This window comes from Pseudonaja textilis, chromosome Z (genome assembly GCF_049901715.1).
Source record: "Pseudonaja textilis isolate UNSWEBS1 chromosome Z, rPseTex1.2, whole genome shotgun sequence".
In the NCBI taxonomy this organism is placed as follows: domain Eukaryota; kingdom Metazoa; phylum Chordata; class Lepidosauria; order Squamata; family Elapidae; genus Pseudonaja; species Pseudonaja textilis.
The window spans coordinates 43361010-43383331 of NC_142008.1; the positions used below are offsets into that span (position 1 = coordinate 43361010).

Consider the following 22322-nt stretch of genomic DNA (forward strand, 5'->3'; position numbering starts at 1 on the left):
TTCAACACCTTGAAATCAGAGCTATTCAACCTGTTCCCCCCTCTCAACGGGGATGTGGGCTTTACTCTCGCCTTTTCATCGTTCCCAAAGCCTCGAGGGTGATGGTGGTGAGCCATCCTTGATCTAAAATTTCTCAACCAATTTGTAAAATACAGGTAAGTTAAAATGCAGACTTTGCGTTCTATTTTAGAAAGCGTTCGGGAGGGCAATCTCCTCTTTTCCACTGATCTCACGGAGGCTTACCTCCGCATCCCCATTTGGCCTCACCATCGCCTGTTTCTCTGTTTCTGTTATCAGAATACCCATTACCGGTATCGAGCACTTCCCTTTGGCCTCTCATCAGCTCCAAGGTTCTTCATGAAGGTTCTGGCAGCATTGATGGCATCTCTGCATTCTGTTCCAGTGAGGATCCAATGCTACTTGGACGACATTTTGATTCTGTTCTCCTCCATCCATGTGGCCCATCGGGATCTGCAAATTACCCTGTCATATCTCCAGAGCCACGGATTTTCCATCAACACCAAAAAAAGTCACCTCTCCCACAACCAAATTGCAACACTTGGGAGCAGTCATTGATACCACATTGTGCCAGGTTTTCCTGTCCCCAGCTCGTGGAAAGAGCCTTGCAGAGATCATCAGCCAGATCCAGCAACATCAAGCTGTCCCCCTGTGGCTGCTGTCCAAACTTCTGGGGAAGATGGTCTCCTGTATTGGCATCGTCCCATGGGCTTGGCTCCACTCCCGACCGCTCCAGTGGTTCCTGCTTCCCTACCAACGAGCAGGACCAGCCACTCATCCATCAAGATCCCGCTCCCGCCACAAATCTGGAGATCTCTCAATTGGTGGCATTCCCCCTCCATCTGGAAGGGACTCCTGTTCAGGGTCCCAGACAAGCTAGTGATAACCACCGATGCCAGCCTCCTGGGTTGGGGTTCCCATATGCAGGGCCAGATAGTTCAGGGTGTTTGGTCAAGGTCAGAGCAGACCATTCCCATAAATTGGCTAGAGCTCAGAGCCATTTTTCTGGCTCTCAAGCATTTCAGGCACTCAGTGACCGGCTCTCATGTTCTAGTCCTTACGGACAACATGCCCGCAAAGGTTCATGTCAACTGGCAAGGAGGGACGAGGTCCAAAGACCTCATGAGAGAGGCTCTATGGTTGGGGTTACTGGCAGAGAAACACTTGCTGTCGATCTCGGCAGACCACATCTCCGGGGTTGATAACTCCCAGGCCGACTGGCTCAGCAGGAGCCTAGTCGACCAGGCAGAATGGTCCATTCCTCTGATGCTATTCAGGGACCTTTCGCTCAGATTCGGAACACCGGAGGTGGATCTCTTCTCCACTGCTCAAAACGCCCAAGTCACCAGATTATTCACCAAGTTTCCATGCCAGGGAGCGGAGGGGACCAATGCTCTTGGGCAGATAGCCCAAAGGTCTCCTCTATGCCTTTCCCCCACTTCCCATCATTTCAGCAGTAATTCAGAAGATGTTGGAGGAACGAGCGGAGTTCCTCCTCCTGGCACCCTATTGGCCAAGGAGGCCCTGGTTTGCGGACCTGGTCAACCTATCTGTGGCTTCTCCTTGGAGGATCCCAGCCCATCTAATTTCCCTTTATCACGGGGCTCTGCTCCACCCAGAGTACCAGTGGCTCAAACTGACCATGTGGCACTTGAGTGGCAGCAGCTAGAGGAGGCTGATCTTCCAGAAAGGGTCATCCTCACTATCCTGGCATCTCGCAAACCTTCTACAAGGCACATCTATGATGCCCCCTGGAAGGCCTTTTCCTGATGGTGCCTTAGGGAGTGTCTCTCTCCTGCTTCAGCCCAGTTGGCAGAAGTTCTTAGATTCCTTCCACATGGTCTGGAGAAAGGTTTGGCCCCATCACCTTACGCAGGCAGGTTGCGGCCCTCTCCTTGGTTCTTTCATGGGGTTTGCTTCCTTCCTTATGCCATCACCCTTCAGTCAGGAGGTTGTCGAAAGGGGCTTCCAACCTGCACCCACTGGTGGTTCACAGGTATCCTTCTTGGGACCTTCGTGTGGTCCTTAATTCCCTTACAAAGCCCCACTTTGAACCCCTTAGAGCAGTGTCTCTCCGTTTCCTGACTCTGAAGGTAGTGTTCCTCGTTTCCATCATTTCAGCCAGGTGGGTTTCCGAGCTCGCTGCTCTTTCCATCAGACAGGACCTTTGTTCCTGTCATGATGATAGGGTTGTTCTCCGTCTGGATCCTTCATTTATTCTGAAGGTTAACACCTGGTTTCTGCCCCCTCCCTCACCATGACTTAGAGCGGCAGTGGCACATGCTAGACGTAAGAAGGGCTCTTAGAATATACATTAAGCACACTTCCTCCTTCAGGAAGTCGGAAGCCATGTTTGTTTCCTTTTTCCCTTCTCACTTGGGGCACAAGGCCTCTTCTCCTACTATTAGCAGGTGGGGCAGGTCTTGCATTGAGCAGGCCTACAAAGCTGTGGCCCTTCTGGTTCCCTGAGGTCTGATGGCGCACTCTACCAGAAGCGCGGCCACTTCTGCTGCCTGGGCAACCCAAGCATCCTTGAAGGAGATCTGTTCTGCGGCCACGTGGACATCCCCATCTCCTTTCATCAGACACTATCATCTGGTTGCCTTTGCCTTGGCGACTGCAGCCTTTGGCAGACGGGTACTTCAACAAATGATTCAACAGTCGGTGTGATGAGCCGGACGAGAACCCGCCCGTGGACATGCAAGCTTTAGTATATCCCATCCTGGGCTTTCGATGCAGCATGGAGGAGAATGGGCATTGGTAGAAGTTACCCTGAATGCCCTTTCTATCTGCTGCAAGAGAGCCCAGCCCCTCCCTTGATTCGTCCGGAGAGGGTAAAACATATTTCTGCATTCATTTTGTGCTTTCAGAGACACTTTTCAGTCTGTCAAGTATCTTTGCCAAAGCTGTGGTCTCTCCCGGGGGCTGGCTTTTATATCTTAGTACAGACTCACCTAAATGACATCATAGGAAGGAGTCAACCCATCCTGGGCTCTCTTGCAGCATAGATTGAAAGGGCGTTCATGGTAACTTCTACCAACGCCTATTTTGGCAGGTGAGTATTGACAATGGCAATATTGCTGCATCTGTTTGTTTTCATCCCTTAAGCCAATTATTGTGCAATACTATGTTTTTGTGTAGGTACTTTGTAGTTTATGGATAATTATGCTACAAAGGTTTTTTCTTGTCTGGATAAAATTGTGTGTCCGTGCCTCATAAAGGCTTCTAATTTGCTTGTAGCAGCAATTTATTGTTCATAAACCTTGAAAGTCCCATTCTCTCTATTTTTTTAACATTAATACTTCAGAAGAGCAGGAAAGTTTTACCGGCATACTGTTCAACACGAAGGCAGTTAAGAATTGTATCTGGCAAATTTGTCACAATTGAAATGCAAGTAAGGAGAAAAAAATAAAACATTATTGCGTTAATACAATTTCCAGATGCATTCATTTCTGGAAAATTGCCATCACAAGTGGTCTTAAATAACAACTTCTAAACTGGAGAAAAAAAATAAAAGTTAGAGGTTAGGAACAGTAACTGATTTCTTAAAATGACAGCTATTTATCTTACCTCAATCACAACATTTTATAAGGTTCAGACATTTTATAAGGTTTTTTTAAATCAATTTGTGATCCCTTCTCTTTTTTCTTTTTTTATCTATTCTACATGCCTCTTCCCCCAAATCCTGTTATACATGGGAAAAAAAAGAAGGATTGGCTGCCATAGCTATTTGATCATAGGATTAGGAGACTTCCATCTGGGAGAAACCAGGAAAAATGTTTATCTAATAGTATGTTGAAAAATATACTGCTTAGTTATATTGTAATGAAGTTGAGCAGATGTAAGCATTTTATTGGAAAACATCAAATTCTGCCTGTAATTTACATATTTTATTAGTAAAATATACTGAATTAGTAGTAAATGCTTTATATATTATAGATAATCATGATGGAATTTAAGTTAAAATTCAAGGACTAATGCTAACTATTATGAAAAAAAAATCACAGTATTTCAGTACCTGTATCATTTAAAAAAACAGTGACTCTTAATGTTCATGTTAGATTGGTCTTCCCAATTTCTTGTTCTTTATATATATTAAGGCTTCAACTGTATAAAAGGTTATACGTTGGGAAAACTGTTACAGATAAGTGCTTAAGTCAACTAGTGCAGTTATTTTAGCTTTTGGGTTAAAACCTTGAAAAGCAAAGTTATTCTGTTCTTAATTATTACTTCATCATTCAGCTAATTTGATGTCTATCTCTGAAAAGACAGTTTCTACAGTATTGTTTGTCAGCCAGCTACAAATCCATCTGGTGATGATGTTATCTATTCCACATTTTTCTAGCTTACCAAGAAGTAGATTTGGTCTACTTTGTAAAATGCCTACTGAAATCTAAGTATACTATGTCCGTAGCATTTTGCTGGTCTACTAGTGACTTTATCAAAGAATGAAATTAAGTTGGTTTGGCATGATCTATTTTTAGCACAGTACAAGCCCTGTGCTCCAGAATTTTTGAAAGATTTGGTACAGTGGTCTGCGATAACATCTGCCAGTTCGTTCAGAACTCTGGGATATAATCTGTCAGGTCCCAGTGATTTATATTCATCAAGGTCAGATAGGTATTCTCTTACCATTTTCTTGGTTTATTTTAATTTTTATTTCTAATTTGTCTTTTACAGTAGCTTTTTTGGTATGTTGGGCTATCATTTCTTTTTGCGTGAAGACTGAGGCAAAGAATGAGCTAAGCAGCTCTGCTTTCTTCTTATTGCCTGTTACTTCCTTGCCATCTTCTCTCTTTAGTGGACCAACTGTTTCCTTGACTTTTTTATTTTTATTAATATGTTGAAAGAATTTTTTATTATCTTTGACTTTTGTAGCAAGCCTTATTTCATTCTGAGCCTTTGCTTTCCTGACTTAATCTTTACATGTTCTTGTTATCTGCTGATAATCAGCTTTAGTTATGTGTCCCTCTTTCCATTTTCCATGCTTGTCCTTTTTGTCTTTCAGTTTATCAGATCTTTGTGCAGCCATGGTGGTTTCTTCTTGAATTTCTTGTTTTTCTGTTTCAGTGGTATTGTGCTGGATGAGCTTTTATGATAACATTTTCCAGAGTTTCTCATGCTTCTTGAGTTGTTTTCCCTTTAGGATTTTCATCCATGGAATCTTTCCTAGGTCTCTCTGAATTTGTTAAAATATATATTATAATACGCATGAGTGGAAAGTTAGGTATTTTCCAAGTCTTTGTGATTAAATCTGTCCAATTAGTATTGTGAATGGTTCAGAATTACATGGCTTGTTATCCAAAATATCTGCAGGCATTGCATGATTTCTCTGTTATGTTCTTTGTGTGTGTGTTAGTGTGTGTGTATATATGTATGTGTGTATAATGTTAGATTTAGAGTTGCCATTTTATGAGTAGGAACTTTCACTTATCTCTTAGTATTTTCACTTTTACTAGTTATAAGGATTTACACTACTTTGAATTGGGGTGAAGGAGGCTGTGGAGAGACTCAGAGAAAGGTCCTATGACTAGGAACATTGTGAGTAAAATTGAGTCTCAATTTTACTCAATTTTCATAATTAGTGTGTATGTACACCCCCCCACCCCCCGTATGTATATATGCACACATATTAATTGGTGGTAAGATAAAATAAGCAATGAGAAGAAGAAACATGAGAGCATTATCATATCTTATTCCTCACATTTTCTATGGCCCAAACTTTATCATCTTACCCTGAAACCCTCTTTAGCAGCTGCTTATGTAAGATTATAGAACGAAAGTAAATAGTGCTTTTACTGAATTAAAAACACTCTGCTCTTATGTTTTCAGAAATATGGCAATAACTGGTATTATTCAAATTTACATAATTTCTATTTGTTTTCCACCCCTATTTTTTAAAAATTGCAGGCAGAGGATTCTTGTAAATGTAATGGCTGGAAAAACCCTAACCCACCTCCTACTCCACCCAGGGTAGACTTGCAGCAATCTGTTGTGAGCCTTATTGAACCATGTCGTAGTTGTAATCATGCACTAGGTAAGATTTTTTTTTTTGCTCTTTTTCAGAAATATTTTTGTGAATATTACTGCATACAGTAGGGTTTTCCAAACTGTGAGAGATGTACTTTCCTTGGCAAATGCAGATTGAGTCATGGGAAGATGTAAGTCAAGGGGAAATGTGAAGAATGTTTTAAATACAATGTTACAATAAAATCATTTTTCTATTTTCTTTATTTCTTTATGTTATACAGATGATCCTCAACTTACAACCATAAATAAGCACTACATTTATGTTGCTAAGTGAAGATTTTGAATTTTGCCCCATTTTACTTTTTACATTTACATTTACTTTTTTTGACATGCTTGTTAAGTGAATTACAGCACTTGTTAACTTGTAATACGGTTATAAATTGAATCTAGTTTCCCATTGAGTTCACTTGTCAGAAGGTTGTAAACATGATCATATGACCTTGGGATACTGCAACCATCATATATATGAGCCAGTTGACAAGCATCCAAACTTTGACCGCATGATCATTGGGTTGCTGTAAAGGTTTATTATAAGTATGAAAAAATCACTTTTTTTAGTGGCTTCGAACGTTGAGTAAATGAAAAGTTGTAAGTTGAGGATTATTTGTATTGTTTTCATTTTCGCTGGTGTTTATTTTGGTATTCAGATTTTTAGGGGAGGGATGTTAATTAAGGTTACACTAAAAAGAAATATGAAGATAAAATTTGACGAATCCATGTCAAAGAATATATGGGGATATTTGGGTTTGTGTGTATGCATATAATGCCATTTTACTTATTTCTAAAACTCTTAGTGGTATATCTAAAAATATGCTGCAGATGAAAATAGTGTAGCAAGGAAAGACTGAGTAAGTAGTGATACCAGCATGGTATCATTCAAATATATTATACTTCAACTTCCAGAATCTTCAGATACCATCACAAACATAAATCACAAAATCCAGATGATATTAAGAATGTATTTTATATTGCTATTGCTATTGCTATTGCTATTGCTATTGCTATTGCTATTGCTATTGCTATTGCTATGCTATGCTATGCTATGCCATGCCATGCCATGCCATGCCATGCCATGCCATGCCATGCCATGCCATGCCATACCATACCATACTATACTATATTAAAATAAAAACACAAGTGCGCATATACATACTATAGTTATATGTGTATTTTAATAAGATGAAAGTTGTATTAAAGCTATTTCAGATAAGTCATCAGTCCTGCCTCTAAGAGCGATAAAGCAAGATTATAACGGGAACCTATGTCATACTATCATTTGGCTTGCATACCTTGTCAAAAATAGATTCTGTAACTAGTATTCTATTATATATTGTGCTTTAATTAGCTAGTATCCACAGCTTGTCACATTTGAAAGTAGATAGTGACATTTATTATAGAACAAGGCCACTGAAACAATGGATTTTAATTATATTTGGTGTTAGGAGCTAGAATAGTGTTCAAAAGTACTACAAGTTTGTTTCATGCTACATATACACAAGAATTTGAACCATTAACGATCAAGGTAAATTGGCACCAGATCAGAATAAACTGATCTGGTGCCAAGACTTAGTTCTCTTACAGGATTGTAGTGATTCCAAACTGATAATATGTTTGACCCTGCCCTTGGGCTCATCTTGATCATCTCCTGTGTTTAGCTTTGCAAGGATAAAGAGATAATGATGTTTTTACAAGCAAAAATCTGAAAACTTCTGATTTAAAGCAGATAGATAAATTACTGAAGATAGGAAATCATGATAGAAATTTAGATTTCAGAGTTTAAAGAGTCTATTAAAATGACAGCTTAACTAATTTCCTAATTAGTATCCAGCTGTTGCCTGATTACAACTACCATTTATTAAGCTTTTAAATAGAAATATTATTTTTGTTAAATTATATTAATAAATTTTTTTCAAAAAAATTGAATGAGTTATTAATATACAGCACTTGGGCATTCTTAGAAAATCCTGGTAAAATTTAGTGGAGTTTTTCATTCCAAAATTTTCCTAGAGAAAATGGATCTTTGATTAGTATTTATGAAATAAAATTGTATCTGAGAAGGAAATCTGTAAGAAGGAATTTATTATATTTGTAAATTGTTAACCAAAACATTCTCCTAGTAGCAAACATGCCTGCATTATGAAATGTATAATATTAAACATATAGTAAAATATCAATCCCTAATATAATTTTTTTTAAAAAAATAATTATTTACTATAGTAATAGAATGGTGCTTGTTCCTACAAATAAATCTTTTATTAACTAAACAAGAAGAAAAGCTAAAAATGATTCTGATCATTATTGTAAACAGCCTGTTCTGGGAAAAGAATGCATTAGTAATTTTCAGAGCTTGAACAGGCTTTACCAAATGTTTGTTCCAGGATGATATAAACAAGTTTGACTCTTGCTAGTTTAAGATTGGCATTGTGTTGTTAGGCTCCTCAAACCTATGATTTCCCCAAGCTGAATTGAAGCCTATACATAAAAAGAAGGCATCAAGTCAAGAATGACTGTACTATATATTTTCAATGGTTTGACCTTTTCCTTGAAAGCCTAAGATTTCCTTGTTTGTTTTAGCCGCTCATGTTTCCCATTTGGAGAATGTCTCAGAAGAAGAAATGAACAGGCTGTTGGGAATTGTGTTGGATGTTGAGTATCTCTTCACCTGTGTTCACAAAGAAGAAGATGCAGATACCAAGCAGGTTTATTTCTACTTATTCAAGGTAAATTGAATGTTTTTCTGTTTAGAAAATACATTTTCAGTTGCAACTGTGACCTCAAATGCACTCATTTAAGCCACACATACAACCACGTAGAAATGTTATAAAAATAAAAGTATGAAATTGTCACACTTCATTATCATTTTCCAACTCTTTTCAACAGCTTTTGAGGAAGTGTATATTACAGATGGGGAAACCTGTTGTGGAAGGATCTCTGGAAAGTCCCCCATTTGAGAAACCTAGTATTGAACAGGTAAAGTATACATGCAGGCATCTCTTAGTATGATATTACATTTATCTAATAGTTCTTTAAAAATAGAAAAAGTGTCTATGGCAATACAAAAATTTTTTTCCTTAGGTTGACCAGGAAAGAAAGCAGTCATCATAAAAATTCACATTAGGATAGCTTTGCCTTTTCTTACACCAATAGGCATTGTAAATCTATTGCATGTATTTTAGAATTCTACTTGCATTTTCATCTGTATGTTATAATGATTATCTTTAGTTTAAGTAGTACTCTTCTTAATGTATTCTTTTGTACATGTCTGCAGAGAGGCCTTTGTATTTTAGTTCAGTGCCCCTGGAAATTGGATGGAAAAAGCATCTTGTAAATTGGAAAATCCACCATTAGCAATACAAAAGAGGATGTTTAAAAGGAATCCAGTAGCTGATACAATTTGTATCACTACAGAGCCTAGGTAGGTAGCTGATATTTTTAGAAACTAAGGTGCTGGTTCAGGAAGGTAGCTACTGTAATTAGCTGAGATTAATATATTAGCATTAGTTAAATGTTAAGCATTTAATAAGCTTATTGTACTGGAATGATAGGAATTTTGGTTGTTTTAAGCACCCATTAGAGAAGATTGATAATGTCATGAACAAATCTGGATATATAGCTTAATTATGTCATATTATTTTGACCAAAGTTACTTTGGCAAATGCAGTTTGGATTCATATATGAAACTGGAGCTGTATTTATTACAGCCAGGGAAGATTCACTAAGATGGTCTGATATGGAGAGTAGTGGAAGATACAGGTACAAAGAGCCATTTGAGTTACAATAATTACTTGAGATCCCCTTCTTTTTGTATTTCTCTATACCTTCAAGTGAGAAGAAACATTGATGGGAAGGGAAGGCTTAAAACTTTAAATGCAATATTATAAACTACATTTACTTACAAACTTTAGCTCATGACTCCAGAATTATAGTTTTAAATACTTGGGTGTGTTTTATAAAATTGGGGACATATGCACCTTTAGATGAGAAACTTGTCTTAAACTGAAGGACATCATGGTTTATTATACAGAATTTGCCCATCTGGTTATTGATCCTTAGTTTGCATACCAACATAAAATGTTAGTTATAATGAAATTAATATCTCAGCATATATTGTGGACTAAGAGTGATATGCCATTGTGATCAGCCAAACTATATTATAAAGAGTGATACACAGGTAGTCCTCAACTTATGACCACAATTGGGACCAAATTGTATGTTGCTAGTTGAGACATTTGTTAAGTGAGTTTTGCTCTATTTTATGACTTTTCTTGCCACATTTGTTAAGTGAATCACTGCAGCTGTTAAATTAGTAACCTGGTTGTTAAGTGAATCTGGCTTCCCCATGGACTTTGCTTGTTAGAAGGTTTGCAGAAGGAGATCATGTGACCTTGAGGCAGTGCAACCGTCATAAATGTGAATCAGTTGTCAAGCCTCTGAATGTAAATTATGTGACCATGAACAGTCATGAGTGTGAAAAATGGTCCAGTCACTTTTTCAGTGCCATTGTAATTTTGTATGGTCACTAAGTCAACTGGTGTAAGTTGAGGACCACCTGTAGTGTACCAGATAAAGTTGGTTGGTAAAGATGCTTTGAAATTTTCTATAGAAAATGTTTGTTAGAAATTATTTCTCCTTAGAGCCATAACATTTTTGAATTTTATACCAGGTTTTCACAACTCCTCTCCTTTCTATTTCTTCTTTAAGGGAGTTAATAATTTTGTGCAATACAAATTTAGTCACCTCCCATCAAAAGAGAGACAAACCATAGTAGAATTGGCTAAAATGTTTCTCAATCGCATCAATTACTGGCACTTGGAAACACCTTCGCAGTGGCGACTGAGGTCACCTAATGATGACATTGCTGGCTATAAAATAAACTACACAAGGTAATGTTAGGTTTTCATTGTATCTTGAAATAGTTCATAGTGGATAACAGGTGGCATGATATGATTCCTTCCCATATCATGCCTTGCAGAAGGTAAACATACTAGAATAAAAATGACTATGCTTTTAGATGGTGGCTTTGGAATGACCAAACTGTGCAATGTTAATGTTAATAATAGAACTCGTATATTCAGTTGTAGTCTAACTCTGACAAACAGCAATAGATAAATGACAGTGTTCATAGGATACTACTCCATTTCTGCCACCTAAAGATGTAAATTTTAGCGAAGCCAGAAAGTCAAGTGGCATATGCTTCATCCAGTGGCAGTTAGCAGTGATTTATTTCTCACATTTAAATAACTGCCCATCTCAATACATGACTTTGGGCATCTCAGAAAAAGTTAAAAACAATATAAGAAAACAGAACAACAATTTTAAACAATATAAAACTACCATATTTTTCCTTGTATAAGATTATACTTTTTCTTAAAAATATTTACCTAAAAATGGAGGGGCATCTTATACACGGGGGTGGGGGGTGGGGGGTGGGGTGGGGCTGAGAGGATGCGAAACTGCCTATAGCTTATCTCTACAAACTAGCCTCACAAGCAAAACTTCCGATTGCTTAAAATATTGATTTCTGGTTTTGGGGTAAGATAAGGGGGTGGCATTCCCTCCCCCCACTTTTTTCGCTGAGGTGAGCATATCCACAATTAATACTGCCCGACATAGGCTCTACCTTGGTTTGGTTCTCCATGGGCTTTAGTTTGAAGTTTTCTCCATGAAAACTTTAGAATCAAGTTTTCAGTGCTGGCATAGTTGGATTGGAACCACTCTGATCTCCAGCAGAACGATGTTCAACAGAGCAGAGCCATGATACAAAAAATGAGGAGGGTCTGATGAGATCCAGACCTTGCTCCTTCTGCTGGACCTGTTGGAATATATAAATGTAGTTGGAAAGAGGTAGTCTCTCAGAAAATCCAATCCCATATCATGAAGAATTTTATAGATCACTAGTACCTTTGGACCAATGGAATAGAATTGTAACATGTGCTGATTGATGAGCACATATAACTGTGCAGTTTTGTTCCCTGCTGAAGTTCCTGAATACTCTTAAAAGTAGTGCTCCATATAAACATATTGCAGTCATCCATACTAGAAGTGACCAAGTCTTGAGTGACAGTGAGCAGGGCCTATCAGTCCAGGAAGGGGTACAACTGGCACACAATACATGGCTAAGCAAAAGCTTTTCTGATTACAGCTGCCTTAGCTCCACAAGGACACCTAAACTGTGCACAAGTACAATCCCACCCAAAAGAAGAGATAGAAAGTCCCCAACATCCAAAGGCACCTAGTTTTGCTTGGGTTTAGCTGAAGCGTGTTGTTCTCCATCCATAACCCTACAGATCTCAGACTTCCTGTCAGGACTTCCACAGTAGCACTTAATTTGAGATGTAAAGCTGGTTATCTGATGGTACTTCACCCTACTGATGGTACTTCATCCTGTGCCATTGGATAACCTCAAATAATGGCTTCATGTAGATGTTAAACAGGAGCAGACAAAGTATCAAATCCTGTGGCACCTCACAAAACAAGGGTCACTGACTGGGTCCAACTCTATAAGATAAGAAAACCAATGCTGCTCACTTATAAAGCCTGGAGTTGATCCAGAAGTATACCATGGTCAATGATATCAAAGCCACCAAAAGATCCAAGAAGAATAAAGATAAATGTTTGGCCAATACAGTTTCAGTCCCAAAATAAGGCTTTTAAACCCTGACTGAAAGTGGTCTAGAATAGATAATGTTTCCTGTGAGATCCTCATAAGTTGCTGGGTAACCACCACATAAAATGAGTAGATTGGAAACTGTATGGAAATTGTCCAGAACTGTTGGATGGATTCATGAGAAGGGACACATCACCAGCTCTTTAAAAGGATTTAACCCTCTCAAAGAATAATTTATAACTGACATAATCCAACCACACATAATCTCCCAGAATTTAGCAAGCCAGGATGGGCATGGATTTAATATATAGGTGGCCAACCTTACAGTCATGAGTCCACTTCCACTGGTCCAACAGGTTTAAACTCCTTCTAGGTAATAGAGCAAGACTATTTCCTATCATGTCTACTGGATTTGCACAGAAGTGTAAATCAGAGCAGATCTGAGCAATATTTTTGACAGATCACCAGCAAGCCCTATAGTAGACTTCTGAGCCCATTCAACCAAGAGAGCTCAAAAGACTCCAAAACAAGGCTGCCAGGCAGCTATATACAGATGCAATAAGAGAAATACTGATACTGTACTGTCCTTACTGCCATGAGGTAGGCCTTAATAATGATTTTAACACATATTTAATCAAAATTCATCCCTTAATACCCTCCAAAGAATTCTAGGTTTGCCTTCATCTGTCTCCCTCAACTTTTTGGTAAATCAAGGAGAATGTCAGGATTCATAGTAGGAAAGAGGCCATAGGAATCAGATCCATGCCCCCCACATTCCAGGAGGCAACCAGGGTCTCAGTTGGATTATGCAACAAACTCTCAGGACCAATCTCAAGCTCTGAAACCCAAATGGCACCTTGGTTGGTTGGGCCAGCCACTGTGCCAGTGAACTCCGTGGGATTCTACCAAGGACAGCAGGGAACAAGAGAGATTTTCTCCATATCCAGATCACACTGTCACAGTGACAGCAAAACCAAATTAGACCTATCACTCCTTTCACATGTTGTGTCCTGGATTACATGGGATAGACCCATGGTTACCATGGTATCCATGAATTCCCACATTGCCTCTCACTCCAATTCCAGAAAAGACAGATTAAGTTTCCAGGATCATAAACCCGGGAAACTCCACTGCCAGCCCAGTTATGGAATCAAGAACCCAGGCAACCAGGTTGCTACATATCAAGGAGGCTAGTACAGAAGTAAGAGTCCCAAATGATTTCTAGAGCTCAATCTAAGGAACAGGGAAACTGGGGAAGCACTGTTAAAAGCCATCAGAGACTCTTGGATTATACTTAGCACTTTTTCCATTCCTGACCTAAGGTTTTGGCTGATTTCTGTACCTAAAACACAGCTGGGCAAAGCCACAAGATGGGCACCTGCCCTCTAAGCACAGCCCAATCCTCACAACACATTCTAGATGAACCCTCTCATCTGCAGTCAAATCACAGATGACTTTGCATTAAACAGCAGCAGCCAAAAGCCCAGGCATCTGAATGCCTGCTGACTGCAAAATAGGGTAGAGCACAAAGGGCCAGAAACCAGGGCCAGAATACCCCCCCTCCCATCTTCTACCATATCTCCCCTACTCGTCATCAATGAAATGTTGTCACCCACCTCTACCCCCCAAAGGCCTTTCCTCACTCATTCTGGATGGCTGGTCCCAAAAGTAAAATACATCCTCACCATCACTCATATAAACACATGATCTTAGAGCAGTTTAGCTCACACTTTCGGCTTTCCAATATTCCTAATGGCCTCTCTTTCCAAAAACCAGTTCCCATCAGGCACCCCCCAGCCAGATTTCTTTCACAATCCTGGCATGGAATCTAGTTTGTAATCTATTTACAATCAGGTTCATCCAGGACCATGATGGCGAACCTATGCCACGTGTGGTGGAAGTGACACACAAAGCCATCTCTCCGGGCATGCCAGCTGTCGTCCATTGCTCTTCTGTGTGCCAGCCGGTTGGTTTTCACATGTGTGGGAGCGCTGGAAACTGGAAGAGCAGCTCCCTAGAGCACATGCATGCCGCTGGCCAGCTGGTCTTCACGCATGCACGTTAGAAACTGGAACACCAGGTGGCCAGCATGCATGTTAGCACTGGGAAGCTAAGCTTCCAGTTTCGGCACCTCTGCACGTGCACGTCTTCTGGGTTCCAGCACGCACATGTGTGCTCCTGTTTCAGCACTGAGTGCTGAAAAGGTTAGCCACCATGGATCCTAGAAAATCTAGGCTGTACAATTCTGTTGAATATAGATATGTTCTATAGTTCTGTTAGTTACAATCTACAAAATAATTATATGATATAAAATGCTTGTTTAGAAATTTCAGTAATTCATTCTGTAAAGTAAACAGTTAAGTGAGTGATTGAAATACATTGCATAGTAATTTGGGTTAATTGAGTTTGTATTTTATTTTTTCCTTTGTAGGTGGTTGTGTTACTGCAATGTCCCCCAGTTTTGTGACAGTCTACCTCAATATGAAACCACACAAATTTTTGGGAGAACATTGCTGCGCTCTGTTTTTACCGTTATGAGACGGCAACTTCTTGAACATGCAAGACAGGAAAAAGACAAACTTCCTCTTGAGAAACGAACATTAATCCTAACACATTTTCCCAAGTAATTTTTAAACAGTTATCAACTTTCTGATTAGTTTGAAAGCTACATATTCCTCTTTTAGAGGGTTACAAGGTTTGGGCTGCAAAATTCCAGATAACCACTGGATAAAGAAAAAAAAATTGATTATCATTTAGTGCAGTCCAGAGTTTTGCAGTCCGGATATGGTAGCTTTGCTCTTTCAGTGTGATCATGACCTGTTATTGTAATAGTCTCTCCTTACTGTAAAGCTGAAAGGAAATATGCCATAATTATTTATCATGGAGAGCAATATCAAGAGAAACTGCAATTAACAAGCTGTACGGTAGAATGGTTTCTGTTAAAGACTTCTGGAATCGTTCTGTAGTGATTTAACTCTTTGTTCCTGATAATTCTAAGCCATAATGTGGTTGCTTCATTTTGATTTAACATACTGTTTGAACTCTTGTGGATTATTCAGTAAGGGTTGGTTTACTATGATGTGTAAATTTTATCATAAAGTAAGATCCACAAATAGTTATATATTTTTACAAAAGGGTTTTAAAGCTCTTGCTTCCTATATTAGATTTGAAACACTGGAAATCTGTTTCTCTTGATATTGACAGAAGCTATCAGATGAACTCCATATCTGTAAATCGATACTGTGGATTCAGTGCTTCTAAATGCAAATTTTCATAATTGGGGGTGGCGGGGGAGAGAAGCTGTTCAGTTGACAAATCGACCATAAAAAGTAAGATCAAAGAAACATCATAATGATTTAAGGGACACGCACACACCCTTTGTACATTCATGTGAAGTTCCCTCCCACCCTTATAGCATAATGTAATGCCATTCAGTATCTGGAATATAGCTCTGCATTTGCCTAGGATTTACTGTGATTCACTTCAGTGGTACTTGAATAAATATGTATAGAACAGCAGAGCATTTAGGAAAGTTTGTTGTTTTATCAGGTGAAAACTGCTCTAGATAAAAAGCTCAGCATAAACCATCTAGGTTAAGGTTATTCTTGCTGCAAATTTATGTCAGAATATTTTATATATAAATATATATATTAATATAGCAGAAAAATTATCTTCTCTTGGGAATAATGTAGGTGCCTCTGCTGGCCTACCTATATATGAAGAATGTTAGTCTTCCCAAAACTTCTATCAATCAGTAGATCAATTATAATTTCATCTGGATTCAAATAATGAAAAACAGTTTAAAAATCCTTAATGTGCCTAAAATATTTATATCCAATGATACAAATTGGTTTGGATTGGGATCCTGTATTTTTGCATTTCAACGAAATACTTCCTAATTGCAAAATTTAGTTTTTGAAAATGTCATTCAGAATATAACTATTTCCATAATGTAGTATTCTATTCACAAAGCATCTTAAAAGCCACCAAGCAAACTCTGGAAAAATGGTAATTTTCATAAGTCAAAGGCTTCAAATAATAAAAATGTGTAAATATTCATATAGATTTTAGGGAAAAAAATTAGAACAAAATGGTTTATTTAGGTTTGCTGCCCTGCTCTTAAAATTAACAGGGAAGCAAGTTTTGGACCCAATATAAGTACTAGATCTGGGCTGCAAAAAAACCAGACAACAAAGAGATACAGAAAATTTATGTAATAACAACCCCCCCCACCCCCACACACACCTCCAGACTAAACGTCAGGTTGACTGTGACAAATCATAACAATAATTTATTAAATTTACACGTCGCCTAACTCTTAGCAACATGAGCAGTTGCAATATTATGATGGGGTTTAAGCATGTATATTGTTTTCTGATGAGTCTATGTTGAAAAATGAACATGCAAGCATGGAACAGTCAGATAATTAGCTACCTGTTGTGGAAGAAAGCAGCAGGTTAAGTCACCTGACCTAGAAACTAAAGGCTGGTCATTAGATTTACCTGGTTCTACAAGCAGTTTGTCAGTGAAATAGTAATATGTCCAGGAAGAATCACTATTGAGGATTGTGGTGTGATTGTGATGTGATGTGCCTACTTTTCCCTACTGCTTTAGTTTTTTGGATGATTGCTTTCTTGTTCTGAATGCTTGGAATGTACCACCTTGAAATTAATCCAGAGAAAGAACAGTGGCCAATTAAGCTACTACCTGATTCAACTTCTTTTTCTTACACATACGTAGATAGTGGTGGTCATTCCATGTATCTATAGGATTTTAGAAAGTATCTCAAATATCAAAAGCCATCTTAATTATTAATTTCTTACCACACATGGAACGGTGTTTTATTTTTTTAAAATAATAGGCACAATAATATAAGCTATGACTGCAGTTTGCAGCAGATGCCTCCCATTTGTCATCTAAAGCATTTGTTTCCGTGAGAAACAATCAGATATTGCAGGATAGGCTCAATAGAAAAAAGTTTCTTTAGCTTTTCAAAAGCTTTCTGAGCCAGTGTATCCCAAATAAATACTGTAATGTTTCCTTATGCAGTAGATTAAAGGGCTCTGAACTTAGCAAAACTTGGAACGAAGGAAGAATAATAGTTTATAAAACCCATTAGCCTCTGAACGCTCTTGACTTTCTGGGGCAGTTGCCAGGTTTAATAGCTTGTATTTTGTTAGGCTCCATCTGTATCTGTGTTGGTGACATGCAGTATCCCCCAAAATCTGATGTGCTTCAAATTCACATTTTTATGATGTAACACAGGAGTGATGTACTTGGAGATGCTATAAAACTACTCATACAATATGAGTTTCATATTGTTTAGAAGAAGATAAATGGATTAGAATGTTATCAAGACAATGTTCAATAGTCCTGGCAAATATAATTCTTCAGATGTTGAAAGACAACAGGCACACAGCATTGCCTAGCCCAGGGATTGCCAACCTTTTAGACCTAAGGGACCACCAAATGCATACTTTTAAATCCAGAGAATCACTAATATGCATTTTTTAAAAAAAGATAATATATTTAATATATATTTTTTATTTTTTATATTAAATATAAATGTATTATTTAAAAAAATAATTTTAATATATAAATATATATATTTAAATATAAAAAGGCTTATTTAATTATATATATATAACAAGAAAAGCAGATCCCCCTCAAATCTGGTCTCCTGTCATTTCATATCTCCTCCAAACCTCTCCCTCCTTTGCCAGATTTGGCTGCCTGGAGTTGGGGGAGGAAAGGAGGGCTGGGCTGTAAGCCTCCCTCCCAGTCCGGGTCTTTGACACCTGGCTTGCTTCTCTGATACTGCCGCCTCCTCCTCCTCCAGCACCTCCTTTTCCAGGTAAGGTGATTATGAACTAATCGAGCAACTACATTGATAGTTGCGCAGCTGCGCTTTAAGACTTGGTGTGTGGAGAAAGAAGCTGGTAGCTGCTACTCAGTGGTCCTGCGGGCGAGGCGAAGTCATCCTGGTCCCAGTTAAGACATACCAGACATAAACCCCCAGCGTCCAAGCCAAGACGGGTCACTTTCCCTGCCGGGAAGAGTGGCGGGCATGGGTGCGGGCGTTGCATGGTTCAGCATCGCAGGCAACGTCCACTCTGGGCTGATGAGCCATGTGCTAAAGACCAAATGGCTGTCGGGAAGGTGGGGCAACGGGGTGATATTGGCGATGAATGGACTCATACGTGCAGGAGATCGTGGCATAGGCCTGGCTTGCGAGGGGGTGAGGGGAAAGGATCCACTGAATTAGTGTCACCTCCTGCCTCTTGCCTCCATGCATCGAGGAGGTTGAGTGGCCGCCAGTGATGCCCTCAAGGGAAGATGTTGCAAGGGGGAGGCCTACCCCCAGAAGCTTCTCTTCCTCCTCGCCAGAAGCGCTCACGCACAAAGCGCTCACCACCCCTCTGGCCCCTGACAAGCCACTTCCTTCCTGCTGAGCATGTGAGTGTTTCTGGCTAGGAGGAAGATAAGCTCCTGAGGGCAGGGACGTGGGAGATCATGACATCAGAGTTCTTCCTGGGTGTTTCCTGGTCTGCGAGGGGAGGGCGTGATCTGCACCCCTCCCAGGAGCTTCTCTTCCTCCTCACCAGAAGCTCTCACACGCAAAGCGCTCACTGCCCCTCTGGCCCCTGACAAGCCTCCTCCTTCCGCTGAGCATTTGAGCGCTTCTGGTGAGGGGGTTGAGCCTCGCAACATCTTCACCTGAGGGCAGCTGCTTCCTGCGGCTCAGGAGGTCCGTGCTCTTCCCACTGCTGCTCGGCCTCGATGCACTGTGGCAGGAGGCAGCAGCCATGACATGGGAGACTGCAGGATTTCCCCATCTCCCCGCAGCCCACCAAATTTTTCTCACGGCCCATCAGTGGGCTGTGGCCCACATGTTGGTGACCACTGGCCTAGACAGCATCACTTAAAAGTGATTAAAAGTGATTATGTGGGGTGTGGAAATAAAATTTCCATTCATCACCATCTTGGATGTGAAGTAAATTATAAGCATCACTAGGTTGAACTTACAATAGATACATATCTTTTGCAAATGCTCCAAAAGTTCAGTGATTGAGACAGAGAATATCTGTTACAGATGAAGCTCTGGTTGACAGCCTGGATATTGTTGCAATTTTACAGTTTCCATAATTTATGTTTTTACAAACAGAATACCAGCTGGAGCTGATGCAGTAGGGGAGTGGATGAATTTTGTTAAGGTTATTGTTTATAACATCATAAAAGCCCCAATTCCAAGTAGATCCGCTCACTTGGGCAGTGATCAGGTCAGTGGGGCACTTATAAGGCCAATTAGATGGTAGCTTATCATCCTCTTGCTTGCTGAAATCATTATAACCAGTGTTGCAAAAAAAAATGTGCAGGATGTGTAGTTGGTATACGTTCCACATAATTAAAGAAGCTGAAATTTAGACTTGCCTGTGGTCAGAGGTCATAAATTTGTACCCAGTCAAAGAAACAGAGAAAATATATGAGGTTTTACCAAGTCCATTTCAATTTACTCTAACCCATGATCCAGGACCAGAAAACACTGGCCTGACAGTGAATTCACTGGAAAGGGAGCTGTACTGAACCTTGGGGAATCTTATAGGTCTATGTGAAGTACTGTCCAAGAATTACATATGGCTCCAAAATTCCTTGTGCTCTGAGATCATAAGAGTGGAAAATTAAAATTTAGATTATCACTAATACTACCAAATGTTTTCTGGGTATGGTTCAAGAGCTAAGGCTGCATAGAAGTGCTTGTAATCTTGGTTTAGGAATCTGTCTAAATTGGAGCCATCCATTTATCTGGTACAGAAGAATGTAGAGGGTTTGTGAGGTGGGGGTGGGGGGTGGATATGTACTGTAATCACAGTACAATATTTATCATTTGCCTTGACTTTAATTGGCAGTTGAGATCTGGCCAAACTGATGTCTTAGGCATTTGGAGTTAGAAGCCATTTTATATTTGGTAAGAAACTGGATGGAAATGTGCTTTTTGTTAGTCTAGGTGCTCATGAAATTATAAGCACATATGACTTAAATCTTGCAAAATGTAAGCCCATTCTATTCTATTTTACCTTATCTAGGATGCTATGAGTCGTTCTGCACTAGGTCCATCCTCATTTTACTCCAGTTCTTGTGCCAAGAACCTGAATCAGTCACATGCTCAGCCACTGAAGTGACCTCTAGTAACAATTGTCTAATGTTATGACTTGCCAGAATAGATTTAGTAGGATTTTTCAAACATGAACATGAATTATCTGATATGCTCACTATAAAGGGAGTAGCCTATTTAGCAGTTGAGCCAAAAACAGATTGATAATGAATCTGACTTTATAATCTAAATAGAAATATTCAAGATAAAAAACCACATTTTGTTTCCCAAAGCAGGAACCTAGCAGGGAGCACAATCAAATTTCTCTGGTATTAAGACAGGATATTTAGGACATGGTATTTCCATCTGTATTGGCAAATGTGTCAGCTGAACTTTCAGTTACTCATTTTTAGCTAGCAGTTGTTCCGTAACATTGTCTACAGTTAAGGTACTTCTTATGTGAGTTTAGCAAATACTCAGTCCTGTGCCAACAATTATAAATACAGGAGGTCCTCCTTGTATCAGAGTACTTTATGACAGCTATAAATCTTATCACAATGCAAAAATGTAAATGTTCAGGAAAAACAAGATTACTTCAGAAGCGAAGGCTTCATGTATGCAAGTCCAAGATTCAAATTTGAGAACAGTTTTGTACCAATCCCAAAATCAGAAACAGTACATTCAAGAACTCGTATTCAGAGTTGGAAAGTTGTTTGCTAACAGAAATTTGACTCCCAAGCCCTTATTTTAAAGCACTGATTTGGGTGTACCTGTTTTCCTGAATCACCTTTTTTCTTTAGATGAGCCTCACAGAACATCTCTTTTACTCAATTGATCTTTCTGTATATTAGTGCTTAGGATCATTTTCTGCTCAGAAAAAGTCGGGTAATTTAGCTTAAGTTTTTTTTAAAAACAAATTTTATTAATTTTCAAAGACAATACACAAACAAAACATAAAACGTAAGAACCTAAAACATCTTTTCTAAGAACTGCTTAACAAAACAAATAAAACATCTTATTTAAGTACAACATAATTCTAAATTATCACATTTCCATACTAACACAATTTAATATGCATCTTATGTATTCAACTTCATATCTTATTACTCTTTTTCCAACTTCTCACTGTTTCTTCCTTTACTTCTGTTCAATTTTATTCATTAAACTTACACTTTCATCTATTTCCTTACTATATTTCAAATTATTACATTATTAATTCTCAATAAACAAACAAAATACATAACATAAAGACATAAAACTTTTTTTAGAAAGTGGCTTAACCCTGGGTTACAACTTTTTGTACAGACATAAATCAAATTAATGCTCACCTTATATACTGTTTCATATCTTATTTAACATTCTATATTTTCCATGTCTTCTCCATTCTTTTCACTCTCTTAATTCTATTTTATTTATTTAATCTCAATTTAAATCATTATACTTGTATCTTTTGTCTGTTCTTTTTCAATCATCTATTTATCTTTTCTCTTTAATACAAACTTTTTCCTGTAATCACTGGTTGAAGTATGACACCTTTCTATCTTTCCCCAATTTAACACTTAAAATAATACATAA

General features: G+C 38.7%; 1 protein-coding gene across 1 annotated transcript in view; it reads left to right on the forward strand.

The window, feature by feature from the left end:
* KAT2B (lysine acetyltransferase 2B) overlaps positions 1-22322 on the forward strand; it is a 95195-nt gene that overhangs the window by 30805 nt on the left and 42068 nt on the right. Inside the window, 5 exon segments of the mRNA XM_026708177.2 lie at positions 5929-6055; positions 8623-8768; positions 8929-9018; positions 10750-10931; positions 15087-15278. Of these exon segments, the coding sequence (XP_026563962.2) occupies positions 5929-6055; positions 8623-8768; positions 8929-9018; positions 10750-10931; positions 15087-15278 (737 nt within the window).